We start from the raw sequence: 14,440 nt of genomic DNA, 5'->3' as shown, positions 1-14,440 counted from the left end.
GCACAATCTAGTTAGAAGATGCACAAGAAAGACAATAGTAGGTAGTAATAATTATTATTAAATATGCTATAGACTCTAAGCATTGTAAGAATTCAGCATTTCCCCCACGAAGAGGGCATCTGAAGGCATCTTCTGAAAATACAAGGTGTAAGCTAGACTTTGAAAGACAGTTAAGATTTAAGACTGGAGAAGCCGAACATGGGGACAGAATGAGATACTATGAACAAAGAAACAGAGGCGGGAAGTCTTGGGCAATATTTAAAATGGCATTAAGCCATTACCCAGAAATAGCTAACTGTGCCTGACTTCTCTCTAAACATATACCTAATTCCTGACATCTTATTTAGTGCCAATTCCTGTAAATTCTGCTGTATAATTTATATAGCTGACTACTCATTTCTTTCCCTACAACCATGGTTTGAGCCCTCAATATCACTTGCCTGAATAACCTTAACAGTCTCCTAACTCATCTCATAGCCATCAATATTTCTTTCCTTTTAGAAACATAGATGCTTTGTAAAACTCCATTTAGACTTCAATGCTTTTGTTATTTTGTGTAATAAATAAAAATATTTTCTGTGGTATTAAAGCTAAAAAAATCTGTTAAGAAAAATTAAACTTGCTAAGAACTCTATTAAGCCCTGCAAGTATCATATATTTATATCCTAAATTAAATCAGTTAATCTGTGAAGTGAAAGAAAGCCAAGCCAGCAAAAATGTCAAAAAATGGACCACAAAACCACATAATCAAGAGTGACTAGTTTTCTCTTCTATACAGAATACTGTTCTTGGGGTTGGGTTTTGTTTGTTGTTGTTTTTATCCCCACATACAATTTGCATACCATTGATGTAACATTGATTTTTGATGACACTAAGAAAGAGTATGCACATGGCCGCACACTAGGTACATAAAGTTGAATGACTACGTAGACAGAAGAGCTACAAGATTTATTCTCACACATAAATGAGAGCCACTTGTAAATTAAATTTTAAAATGACAATTTACAGCATATAATTTCAAAGACAAGATCGAATTCCAGGTGGAAGTCAGGGGGCTGGGGGAAAAAAATAAATAAGAAATTCAACTCAGCAAGTACTTGTTACATATTGATCATATGCATGGCACTGTGATAGAATGCAATGGCAGATAGGAAAATGAGTAAATCAAAGAGTTTATAATATGATAAAGTCATAAACATATATAACATAGCTTGGATGTGTCCCCACCCAAATCTCATCTTGAATTGTAGTTCCCATAATCCCCACATGTTGTGGGAGGGACCCAGTAGTGGGGGAGGTGAGGGGGGGCAGTTACCTCCATGCTGTTCTCATGATAGTGAGTTCTCACGAGATCTGATGGTTTCATAAGGGGCTTTCCCCCCTCTTTACTCTGCACATCTCCTTGCTGCTGTCATGTGAGGAAGGATGTGTTTGCTTCCCCTACAGCCATAATTGTAAGTGTTCTGAGGCCTCCCCAGCCATGCTGAACTGTGACTCAATTAAACTCCACAGTTTATTGACCTCAAAGTCAATTTGACCTCAAAATTGAGTCACAATTGACCTCAAAGTCAATTTCCCAGTCTTAGATATGTCTTTATTAGAAGCATGAGAATGGACTAATACAACATACAAGTAACTGAACATTCTATATTGGATGGGGATTAATTTACCAAAATTGTTTTAATAGAAGAATAGCACAATTATATTTACAATTTAAAAAGAAAACTATGAAGTAGGAAAAAAATGATGGTAAGGTGGCTATTAAAAAAAATAATGATTAGAACCAGTAATAAGTGGAAACAGAAAGGAAGAAAAAAAATTAAATATGCTCATGACTTAGCAGGTAGTCAAAAACTGTTCCTAAGCGACTAAAGAATAGAAAGAGCTTAGATTATTTTCTTCTAAGACCATAGAAGGATATAGAACTCTAGATGATAAAGTCTAGCTTAATACAAAGAACACTAAAACTAGGTGTTCTTTGTATTAAGCTAGGGTTTTTCATTACCACATACATTAGTCCCTGGACAACAATGAAACCAATTAATGCTTCTGAAAAGTAACAATAAGAATCACTACAAGGTCGACAATGCTGACTATCACAATGAATATTGTGGTATTAAAAAAAAGAGAGGAAATGAGTTGTTACTTTCCGAAAGTAATATACATTTTTCCAAACTACAAATGCATTATATAAACAGATGAACATATGGCAATACTCAAGGTCACTCATGCAATAGCAAGAGAAAGTGGAAACGTTTCACAATGATAGGAAATTATACAACCTTTTCTCTGAAGTCAGCCACAACTGATAATGCAGTTTTTATCTAAAATCATTGCTACCTGGTTTCATGGAACTGTCTCATTTATCTGCCTTTAAAAATGTTTTAAAACCATTTCAGTCACCAAATTTCTATAAGAGAACTAATATATTCTATCACACAAATGATTAAGAAGATAATAAAATTCTATACAAAGAAGTATTTCAGAATTTGTAATTTCTTCTAATATTTGTTTGGCCTATAAGATCAAGTAAATATACACATACTAAGTGTTGAATAAAAAGACTGAAATGTGCCAAAATTGGTAACTGTGGATACCTCTAGGTGGTGGTACTATGGATGCTTTTTTATTTTCTTTTTATACTCAATATATCTTCCTAATTTTCTGTGAGCATAGAAATCATTTATTATCAAGGAAAATGGTTCTTCTAAAGCAGGAACAATGCTAAATGGAAGCAGTTCTGATTCTGTATGTCTAAGCTAACTGCTTCTGCAGAAATGTTAAACTCAAGAATTCAAGAAAAGGACTTTGGCTGGGCGCAGTGGCTCATGCCTGTAATCCCAGCACTTTGGGAGGCCGAGGCAGGCGGATCACGAGGTCAGGAGATCGAGACCATCCTGGCTAACACAGTGAAACTCCGTCTCTACTAAAAATATAAAAAAAATTAGCCGGGTGTGGTGGTGGGCGCCTGTAGTCCCAGCTACTCGGGAGACTGAGGCAGGAGAGTGGCGTGAACCCAGGAGGCGGAGCTTGCAGTGAGCTGAGATTGTGCCACTGTACTCCAGCCTGGGCAACAGAGCGAGACTCCGGCCCCCCCCCAACCCCCTCCCCCCCCAAAAAAAAACAAAGAAAAGGGCTTTATTCTCCTATCTTCTGTGTATTGAGAAAAATCTCTGATTTATTAAGATTGATCCTCAATTTATTAAGCAAATTTTCATTACCAGGACATCTAAACACAACCAACATTCCTGGCTTTAGACATACAAATAGGCTTTTCTTTCATTAGAAAAATCTGCAAAATGTTAAACAAATACAAGTGTTAGAAGTATCTGTTAGGAATTTAAAAACATGATTTTAAAGTATATGTGTTTATAACTATTATTTTAATGTGAAAAATCCTAAAATTTATTGAATTAAAATTTGAGTACCTAATGTATCTCAGTCAAGATAATCTTTGCTAAATGTTGGAAAAGAGGCTGGCTTTTTGGCTTCCAAATCTGTATTAGACCTTATCCAGTTTAGTAATTTTCATACATTTTACTGGCACTTAGTGTACATTTAGTTCTTTTTTTCTAAATGAACTATTCTTAAGTAAAACATCAATAGAGTTAAAGATAACAATTGGGCTCCTTGAGGATCTAAATCTTTGTTATTTGGTGTTATGTCATTACTTCATTGTCTGCAGAATCCCTAAAGCATCTTCATACATCATGGTGTGGTTTGAAAACCAATACTCTCATCCAATCTCCCTCCCAATCCTCACCACATACCCTTACAGTAAAGGAATCTGAGATCCAGAGAAGATGACACCTTAGTTATTGCCTAGGCAAGAAGTAAAACAAGGCCTTTTAATTTGAAGTTCAATTCTAAATCTTTTCCATCATATTTTTCCTCTACCAATTCTACCCAATATGTAGTCAATTTTTATTCAACATATATATTCTAAGCCTCAGTAAATTACCACGCTGTGCAACCATTGCCATACTTAATTTTAGAACATTTTTCATCACCTGACTAAGACCCCTTATGTCCATTCACAGTTAATCCCTGTAATGCCCAGCCCCAAACAACCATTAATTACTTTCTGTCTCTACAGATTTGCCTTTTGGGGACACTTCATGTAAACATAATCAAATAATACATGAACTTCTACGTCTGGCTTCTTTCACTTAACATACATGTATTTAATATCTACCCCATGACTTTAACTCTTCCCAAGACATTAGCAGAGACTTCAAGGCAACATCCATACCCTCAAGAGTCTAGGAGTAAGATAAACCTAATCATACTCTTCCACATAATCAATTCTATGATTAATATATGGTCCTGAAAGCACAGAAAGACTGGCACAGGGCTCTTAGTGACAGGAGGCAACTGCTCTAGCAATAACAAGTTTAACAGAACCAACCAAAGTAGGAAGCCAATCAAGCAATAGTAATAGAAGAATCCAGGCCTATAAACAAGTCTTTGGGGGTACAAACCATGATAACTGTGGTAGTGGAGATGGTGGAAAAGGACCCATTAGCATAAAGACCCCAATTCCTTTCCTAGGACTATCAGTAAGGTAGAAATGGCTCTCTACATCTCCCCAAATCTCAATTCTCTTAATAGAAAATGCTCTTACAAGTTCACTTTCTAAATCTTCTCTTATGCCCTACTCCATACAGTACAAGCCACCATCACCTTTCCTCTAAATGACTGTAATTAGCCTCCTAATTGATTTCCTCAATTCCAATCTTGCCTGGCAGTAATTCAATCTCCACATATTGGCCAAAGCTTATGTTTTAAAAAATTTATCAGATCAAGTATTTATACTGCTTAAAACCCTTCAATGTCAATCTATGTCACTTAGGATAACATCTAAACTCCTAATGTTGGATGAGAGCCTAGTGATCCAGCTCTATCCACCTATCCAACCTCAGGTCACTCTTCCCCTTGCCTGCTATGGTCCAACAAGCCTTTCCTTGGTTCCTTTAACAAGCCAAGCTCATTCTCACTTCAGGGCCTTTGCACTGACCGTTTCCTCTGTATGGAATATGCTAGTTCCTTCTTGATTCATCTAGAATCTCAAATGTCACCTTCTTAGAGATACCTCCCCGACCTCAGTAGCGACTTAGTCACTCTCTAAATACCAGTCTACTTGAATTTCTTATGCTTACCATTATCTAATATTTATCATTTTATTGACGTTGTCTCTTCTGCCCACTAAAACAGAATCTCTTTGACAGCAAGGACCCTATTGGTCAAGTTTATCACTGTATCCAAAGGCACTTAGAAAAATAAGTAGGTTAACAGTATTTGTTGAATGAATGGATCACTATTCTCTTTAAAGATGTCTAACTTGGAAGCCTCTAATACACTTTTTATTTTACAAGGAAAATTTTCATCAGGAATATGGAGTTTGTGGTAAAGAATTTTATTTTATGGCAAGCCTGTAGGATAGTGCATATCAACTGGCTGTGTGTGTGAATGTCTGCGTGTATGAAGGAGTGTTAGATAGTTACACAACGATTTTTACCATCATAGTGATAAACAGAAATTTTCTGTTGGCTAATAAACTACAAAGGTAATGAACAATACTCAGTGGTTGGTTCTGAACGCTGCATGTTGTTTCTTTAGAAAACAACAAAAACAACAGAATAGTTCAAATGGGGTTGATAAATTGATAGCTGAAAAGTCTATTTCTAGGTTAGAAATTTCATACTGCTACTCTTTAATCTACTCTGTTCGATAACTTGATGGCTGTTTTTGAACTCATGGAAAGCTCTTTTGCGGAGATGACAGAATGCCTTTTCAGAGTGGTTCTCATCTCCCTTTTAAAAAATTGAGCAAGAGAGCATGGCAAGATAACCTCTCAACATCCTACATTTAACAAGTGTATACTGGGAATTAAAAACCTACTCTTCCAATCCTGCCATGCCAAACAAAAGATAACACAGTTCTTTCACTTTCTAAGTTTTTAATTTGTCTAGGTTGGTAATTCTGAAAGTATGGTACCTGTAGCAATAGCTTCAGCATCACCTGAGAATTTGTTAGAAATACAAATTCTCAGACCCCATCCCAGATCTACTATATCAGAAAGTCTGAATATGAAGCCCAGCAACCTGCCTTACAAGCCCTCTAGGTGATTCTAATAAATACTAAGTCTGAGAACCAGAGATTTAGGTTATTGTTTCTTCCATAAGCGCTAATCCAAATAGTAAAAAGGCCAGCTATTATAAGGAAGAAGACTTTGTCAAAGTACTTGCATTATGCAGGATATCTATACATTTATTTTAAAATTTAAGTGTGTTATGCATGATTTTTAGTGCTTTTTATGTTAGAAAACTGTACAAAATCAATCAATAATTACCTCTTCTGATATGAATAATTTCAGTGGTACAAGAAGTATATCTTCATAGAAATGTGATCATTATATAAGACAGAACCTAAAAAGGCACCTCCTGTTTTTCACACAAATAGTCATTTCATATCCAGATTAGATAATAAAACTAACCTGGGGGAAAATGGTGTGTGGCTGTTTAGAGAAATCCCACACACAAGTGTGAGAAAGTTTTTTGAAAAATAATATGTGGATATGACTGTCGGTGCTTATATGAAGACTGCTAATTCTCACCATAAATTCCTACTCAAATACCTTCACCCAACTTAGACACAAGAACAATTACACTCTACCTATCTATCAGTGTGGAGGATCAGAAGGACAGGGTCACCCAGGTTTAGTTTTAACCAGTCTACAAAACAGATTTATATGGGATGTGTTCTATTTTTATGCTTAAAAAAGCAAAAAAATTAATTAAAAACAGCTATAATTTAGAGCAAAATACGATGGAGAAAGGGCTAGTTAACTTTCTTTACAAGACACAAAATTATATGAAATATGGTAAAAATGTATGTTAGCTAACCCTATTAGCTTAAGGTTTACATATCTTTATTTATCAAATGATAATTTATCTCCTTTTTTTCTTTCTTCTAGCAGTTATCAATTCTTTTTGAGATGGAGTTTTCACTCTTGTTACCCAGGCTGGAGTGCAATGGCACGATGTCGGCTCACTGCAACCTCCGCCTTGTGGATTAGGGTGATTCTCCTGCCTCAGCCTCCCTAGTAGCTGGGATTACAGGTCCCTGCCACCACGCCCAGCTAATTTTTGTATTTTTAGTAGAGACGGGGTTTCACCATGTTTGCCAGGCTGTTCTTGAATTTCTGGCTCCAGGTGATCCACCTGCCTCGGCCTCCCAAAGTGCTGGGATTACAGGTGTGAGCCATGCCCAGCCATCCATCATCAATTCTTAAAAGGCAGCATTGTCACAAGCTTGTCCAATCTGCCTTATTTTGTTGTGGTTTTTCTGTTCTGTTTTGTTTTGTTTTGTTTTAGGCTTTTAGCAGCCTGAAGCCATGGTTTTTAGTTTCTGTCTCTAGTGATAAGCAGAAAAGAGGGATGAGGAAGGGGCTTTACTGGCCCAACCAGCAACAGAAACTAAGAACTCATGACTGTACTCTCTCCCTTGGACACCCCCAGAAGGGAAGAATACTGGACTAGGGATCAAGAGTTTTAGGTCCATCTACCTACTTGAATGACCTTGGGAACATATTTTGGCATCATTTTCGCCATCCCTATAGCATTCTTTGTAGCGCTAACATTTTATAGTTCCATGAATAGCATTCAACTTACTCCAACACAGAAATGTTCAGAAGAGTTTCAAAATGGGAAAAAAAGACTTGAATGGGCAAGGTTTTTTAAAAAGTATGCATTTTGGACAAAAAAGATAGCAAAATTCCATGCTAATTTAAACATAACAACTAAGAGCAAGTGGTGAATACTGTCAGGTCAGGTCAATCATTTATACTTTTTCTCTAGTTCTTCACAAACACAGGCAACATTTTGACATGAAAAGCCAGTATTAGTCAATTAAATTGAAATATTCTCTCCAAGTCATACAGAAAATATAGTCCTCTAAAGCTATAGACATAGCATTGGTGCCTGATGCTAACGTATCTTCTTGAAAATATCTATTTTTAAATTACGCGTTTCAGGAAGACACATTGGGGAATACTTTATTTCACAGCTTCTAAGATGCATGTTGTTTTCCTATTATGATATATCTGAAAATAGGAATGTGTCTTAACAATTGATGATGTCTTAAAACCACTGTTAGCCAAGCAGCAGTCATAGTTGTCATGGATTATCCATGTGTGAACATCAGAATACAAACACCAAGCTTGGAAAATGAGTATCAGTAGCTAAGAAGTAAATCTTGGAAACAATTGTGGGGCACTCTAACCCCTCAGAACCAAGACTGTTGGACACAAAAATAACAAACTTTACAAATCAATAACTGCAAACCTGGTTTAAAAGCCTATATCACTGGCTTTTAGCTTTTATACTGATTCTATGAAGAAATGCAGCATCACAATGCTCTTGACAGCACACAAAACAATACTATATGAAAAATCATGGGCCTCGACAATGCTGAGTACGCCATTGTGATTAGTTTATATTTTCCTTTTTATGTAAGTACAAGTTGGATATAAGGTTAAAATCATTTTTCTAGCTAAATCTAAATGTTCGATTCCAATAAGGGGGAAAACCTAGCATAAAAAAATTGGTGTTAAAAAATTCAGTCTATGTATATACTAAGTAGTCTAGTATCAAACAGTAGTATGTTTTATGATTCATAAAATACAATTAAATGTGTTTTCAATTTGTGGAAAAATAAAACATTTTTGTTTAATTCCACTGAAAAACCTCCTTTGTTGCATTACCTGTAAACCACAGCAGCCTACAGCATTCATTATGGAGGCATTGTGAATAACTCTATAAGGAATTCCCAGCTTTGTTGCTCTTAGAACAAGATCACTGTGTGTTGTAGCCCTGTAGTGAGAAAAGATTAGATTGGATTAAAGCAAACAACACTTTTAAGACAGTAAAGCTATAATATTTCCTGAGTTCATGTCAATTAAAGAGGCAGGAGCACTGCCTTTCTTCAAATTCTTCCACGCACCTGCATAAGGCTTTCATCTGAGCTTTTTAGCAAGAAAATGCAAGACTAAACATGCCCTTAAAATGTTGAGCTGCTACTATAACACTCCTAAAGCAGCCTTGGCAGCTACTTAAGAAAGGGACCTTAACTTGCCCTTTGTCCTGTAAATACCTGAAAAAGACATCTATGAAATATAAGCTCAGCAACTTAACTCTTGAGCAGCGATTCTTAAGCTCTTTGGTCTCAGAGCCTTTTTAAATTCTTAAAATTACTGCTCTAAAATTCTAAATTAGGGCACAACTAGAATCACTGCTCTATTTTGAAGGCTTTGTCTTTGTATTTAAAATATAAGGCAGAATATACAGGTATACCATGAAGATATTGCAAGTTTGGGTCAAGATAACCACAATAATGTGAATATCAAAATATAGCCAGCCATTTTTTTTTTTGTTTCTTAGTGCATATAAAAGTTATGTTTATACTATACTGTAGTCTGTTAAGTGTGTAATAGCATTATGTCTAGAAAATGTGCATATCTTAGTTTAAAAATACTTTATTGCTACAAAATGCCAACAATCATCTGAGCCTTCAGTGAGTTGTAATCTTTTTGCTAGCGGATGGTCTTGCCTCCATGTTGATGGCTGCTAACTGATCAGGGTGGTGGTTGCTGAAGATGGGGGTGGCTGTGGCAATTTCTTAAAATAAAACAATGAAATTTGCTGCATTGATTGACTTTTCCTTTCATGAAAGATTTCTCTGTAGCATGCAACGTTGTGTGATACCATTTCACCCACAGTGGAACCTCTTTCAAAATTGGAGCCAATCTTCTCAAACCCTGCTAGTAATCTATCAACTAAGTTTATGTGATATTCTAAATCCTTTGTCATCTCAACAATGTTCACAGCATCTTCATCAAGAATAGATTTCATCTCATGAAACCACTTCTTTGCCTGTCCATAAGAAGCAACTCTTCATCTGTTCAAGTTTTATCCTAAGATTGAAGTAATTCCATCATATCTTCAGGCTCCACTTCTAATTCTAGTTCTCTTGGTATTTCTACCATATCTACAGTTACTTCCTGCAATGAAGTCTTGAAGCCCTCAAAGTCATTCATTCATTCGACCACTCCCAAACTCCTATTAATGTGGGTATTTTTAACTCTTCTCATGAATCATGAATATTTTAAATGACATCTAGAATGGTGAATCCTTTCCAGAAGGTTTTCAATTTACTTCGCCCAGACTCATCAGAGAAATCACTATGTAGGGCAGCTACAGCCTCACAAAATGTATTTCTTAGACAGAAAGACTTGAAAGTCAAAATTACTCCTTGATCCATGAGCTGTAGAATAGATGTTGGGTTAGCAGGCATAAAAATAGTAATCTTCTTGTACACTGCCTGAGCTCTTGGGTGACCAAGTGCATTGTCAATGAGCAATAATGTTTTGAAAGAAATCTATTTTTTTGAGCAGTAGGTCTCAAGCGTGGGTTTAAAATATTCAGTGAACCATGCTGTAAACAGATGTGCTGTCATTCAGGTTTTCTTGTTTCACTTACAGCACACAGGGAGAATAGATTTAGCATAGTTCTTACAGGCCCTAGGATTTTCATAAGACTATATATATGAGCACTGGCTTCAATCTAGAGTCACCAGCTGCATTAGCCCTACCAAGAGTTAGCCAGACCTTTTAAGTCCAGCATTCACTTCTCCTCTCTAGCAATTAAAGTCCTACAAGGCATCCTCTTCCAAAAGAAGGCTGTTTCATCCACATTGAAAATCTACTGTGTAGTGATTCATCAGTTATCTTAGCTAGACCTTCTGGATAACTTGTTTCCACAGCTCATACATTTATGTTATAGAGACAACTTTTTTCCCTAAACCTCATGAACCAACCTCAGCTAGCTTGGAACTATTTTTCTGCAGCTTCCTCACCCCTGTCAGCCTTCATAGACTTGAAGAGAGTTCGGGCCTTGCCCTGGATTAGACTTTAGCTTAAGGGAATATTGTGGCAGGTTTGGTCTTCTATACAGAACACTAAAACTTTCTCCCTATCAGCAATAAGTCTGTTTTACTTCCTTATCATTAGAGCATTTCTAAGAGTAGCACTTTTAATTTCCTTTAAGAACTTTTCTGGCCAGGTGCGGTGGCTCACGCCTGTAATCCCAGCACTTTGGGAGGCTGAGGCAGGCAGATCACGAGGTCAGGAGATCGAGACCATCCTGGCCAACACGGTGAAACCCCGTCTCTACTAAAAATACAAAAAGTTAGCTGGGTGTGGTGGCAGGCGCCTGTAGTCCCAGCTACTTGGGAGGCTGAGGCAGGAGAATGGCGTGAAACCGGGAGGCGGAGCTTGCAGTGAGCTGAGATCGTGCCACTGCACTACAGCCTGGGCGACAGAATGAGACTCCTTCTAAAAAAAAAGAACTTTTCCTTTGCATACATAACTTGGCTGTTTGATGAAAAAGGCCTAGTTTTCAGCCTATCTTGGCTTTCCTTTTCTTTTTTTTTTTTTGACACGGAATCTCGCTATGTCACCCACGCTGGAGTGCAGTAGCGTGATCTCGGCTCACTGCAACCTGCACCTCCTGGGTTCAAGCAATTGTCCCTGCCTCAGCCTCCCGGGTAGCTGGGATTACAGGCACCTGCCACCATGCCCAGCTAATTTTTGTATTTCTTGGTAGAGATGGGGTTTAGTCATGTTGGCCAGGCTGGTCTTGAACTCCTGACTTGAGGTGATCTGCCCACCTTGGCCTCCCAAAGTGCTGGGATTACAGGTGTGAGCCACTGCACACAGCCTCTTGGATTTCTATATGCCTTCCTCATTTCTAGCTTTTGATTCAAAGTGAGAGACATGTGACTCTTTCACTTGAACACTTTGAGGTCATTGTAGGGTTATTAATTGACCTAACTTCAATATTGTTGGGTCTCTCGTAAAAGGGAGGCCCGAGAAGAGGGAGAGAGAGTTAGGGGAATGGCTGGTTGGTGGGAGCAGTCAGAACACACACAACATTTATCAGTTAAGTTCGCCATTTTATATGTGCTTGGTTTGTGGCAACCCAAAGTACAATAGTAACATCAAAGATCACTGATCACAAATCACCATTAACAGATGTAAAAATGAAAAAGCTTGAAATATCACAATAATTACCAAAATGTAACACAGAGACAGGAAGTGAGAACATGCTGTCAGAAAAAAATGGCACCAATAGGATTGCTCAGTGCAAAGTTGCCACAAACCTTCAATTTTTAAAAAATGCAATGTATGTGAAATGAAATAAAGCAAAACACAATAAAACAAGGTAGGCCCGTACATAAATTTTCACTGCTTGTCACTCAGTCTTTATATGAGAGTCCTATCTCATATAATATTGCATTTTATATCGGTCCAGCAGTCGTTTTATTTATAACTGTTTTCATTTGGTTATTGTGTATAATTAGGATGTGTGTATGCATATATACGTGTATGCATATTTGACCTGTTGCCTTTCCTTTTTTAAGATAAGATCTCAAGATTGTAAGTAGGTAGATTGGAGTAAAGAAAGACTATAGATAAATATAAATATGGACATGTGAAATGTAACCCCTTATCAATTTAGAACTGCATTTTAAAGGCCTTTTTCCCTCCTAATAAAAATTCCAGGCCCTACTGGGTAAAGCAACATTAGCATGTCTGAGAAACCACACATGCAAACAAGCAGAACCTGTGGACTGGTCAATGCATACCAAGTAGGAAGATAAAGGGCTTTCACCCCATGAAGCAGTCAGATACATATTAACAAATGCCCACCAGGGAAGCCTGTTTTTAATCACATACATAAAATAAAACTACTATGAAAAATAATCATTAATTTGATTTCAAATAAGCTTTTAAAAAATAACATGAATATCAATTATAAAGAATTGTTTTTAGTATCACCTTCAACAGAATCTCACTACTTAATATTAAGAGTAAAGAAAACTAAATCAGTTACTTGGTGAGTTATTTAAGTAAATGAAAAAGGAAAACTGGTTCAAAATTACATCTCTATCACAAGTTTATTTAAAATGAGTAGACACATACATATACACACAAACAAATTTACTATTTCTAGGTATATGGCTCTATCTAAAATCACATATGTGTATAGTATCTATGCTCAGAAATAATAATAAATGTGTCTGTAATAACATGCTTGTTACTTGAAATTGTTCTAAAGGCAATTTCAAAAAAGGAGATCCAAAAATGTTCTGATTAATGGAATCGATAAAATAAAGTACATAAAGGTGACCAATTTGAATATACAAAATCTGATTTTTTTTTTTTTTGAGACAGAGTCTTGCTCCATTGCTCAGGCTGGAGTGCAGTGGCACGATCTTGGCTCATGCAACCTCCACCTCCCGGGTTCAATCAATTCTCCTGCCTCAGCCTCCTGAGTAGCTGGGATTACAGGCGCTTGCCACCATGCCTGGCTAATTTTTTGTATTTTTAGTAGAGATGGGGTTTCGCCACGTTGCCCAGGCTGGTTTTGAACTCCTGAGCTCAGGCAATCCACCCGCCTCAGCCTCCCAAAGTGCTGGGATTACAGTGTGAGCCACCGCGCCGGCTAGTATGTTTGTTTTAAATTTTATAGTGCCTCCCTTTTTGACATAAGTGTGGCTGCTGGGCCAGAAATTCAGTAATGTTTACAATGATATAGTGAAAATGAGGTTTTCATGAACTATGGAAGCACTAACACTTGGCACTATCCTTTTGAAAAATAATTGACAATATGCTTTATTCTAGAAAATGTCCATGTCCATACCTTTTGATATTTTATTTCTAAAAACCTATTTTGGAGGATCTACCATAAGGAAACAATCTAAAATATGGGGATAAGGAAGTGGGAGGGAGGCAGGTATCATATACATAAATTTATACATGATAGCTTTATTTATACTGAAGAAAAATAGACTAATAATAATAATGCTGCCATTGATTTTATAGTTATTAGGTGCCAAGCACTGTTCACATTCATTACATGGAATGGAAGCAGTCAAACAGCCTACATCAGGACATATTATCTGTATATGTATGCCACTAAGGAAACGGCATACAACATAGGGATAAAAATTTCGTATTCATTATAATAATACAGTTACAGAGCATATTGAAATACAGAATGGAATAATAAAACAGAACCATCATTAGAAACAGTGTGTTTAATAAAGACTTCTTATGCAGAGAATTAGGGATAGAATGTTTGAGACTGTCAACTCTCACAGTGATTAAGTTCTATTGATTTAGTCTATTTTTTTAGACTCATTTACTTTCTTCGTGTGATCTATTTCCATATTCCTTTCAATAACCTGGGTAAAAGAACAAAGATGAGACTACATGAACTTACTTAACTATGACTTTAAATTGTCTTCAAGAACTTCATATTGTTGGAGATGGACAGTGCTGATAGTTGCACAACAATGTGAATGTACTTAGTATGCC

At 36.7% G+C, this 14,440-nt stretch overlaps 1 protein-coding gene across 5 annotated transcripts in view; it reads right to left on the bottom strand.

The window, feature by feature from the left end:
* Positions 1-14,440, bottom strand: part of DPH5 (diphthamide biosynthesis 5) — a 77,580-nt gene that overhangs the window by 15,053 nt on the left and 48,087 nt on the right. For all 5 annotated transcript variants that reach the window (XM_030824985.1, XM_030824983.1, XM_030824984.1 and 2 more), the window contains exon 4: positions 8,765-8,873. In XM_030824985.1, the coding sequence (XP_030680845.1) occupies positions 8,765-8,873 (109 nt within the window). The remainder of the gene's footprint in view (positions 1-8,764; positions 8,874-14,440) is intronic.

Source organism: Nomascus leucogenys, chromosome 12 (assembly GCF_006542625.1).
Source record: "Nomascus leucogenys isolate Asia chromosome 12, Asia_NLE_v1, whole genome shotgun sequence".
Classification (NCBI taxonomy): Eukaryota; Metazoa; Chordata; class Mammalia; order Primates; family Hylobatidae; genus Nomascus; species Nomascus leucogenys.
This window is presented reverse-complemented; position numbering and strand designations above follow the sequence as displayed.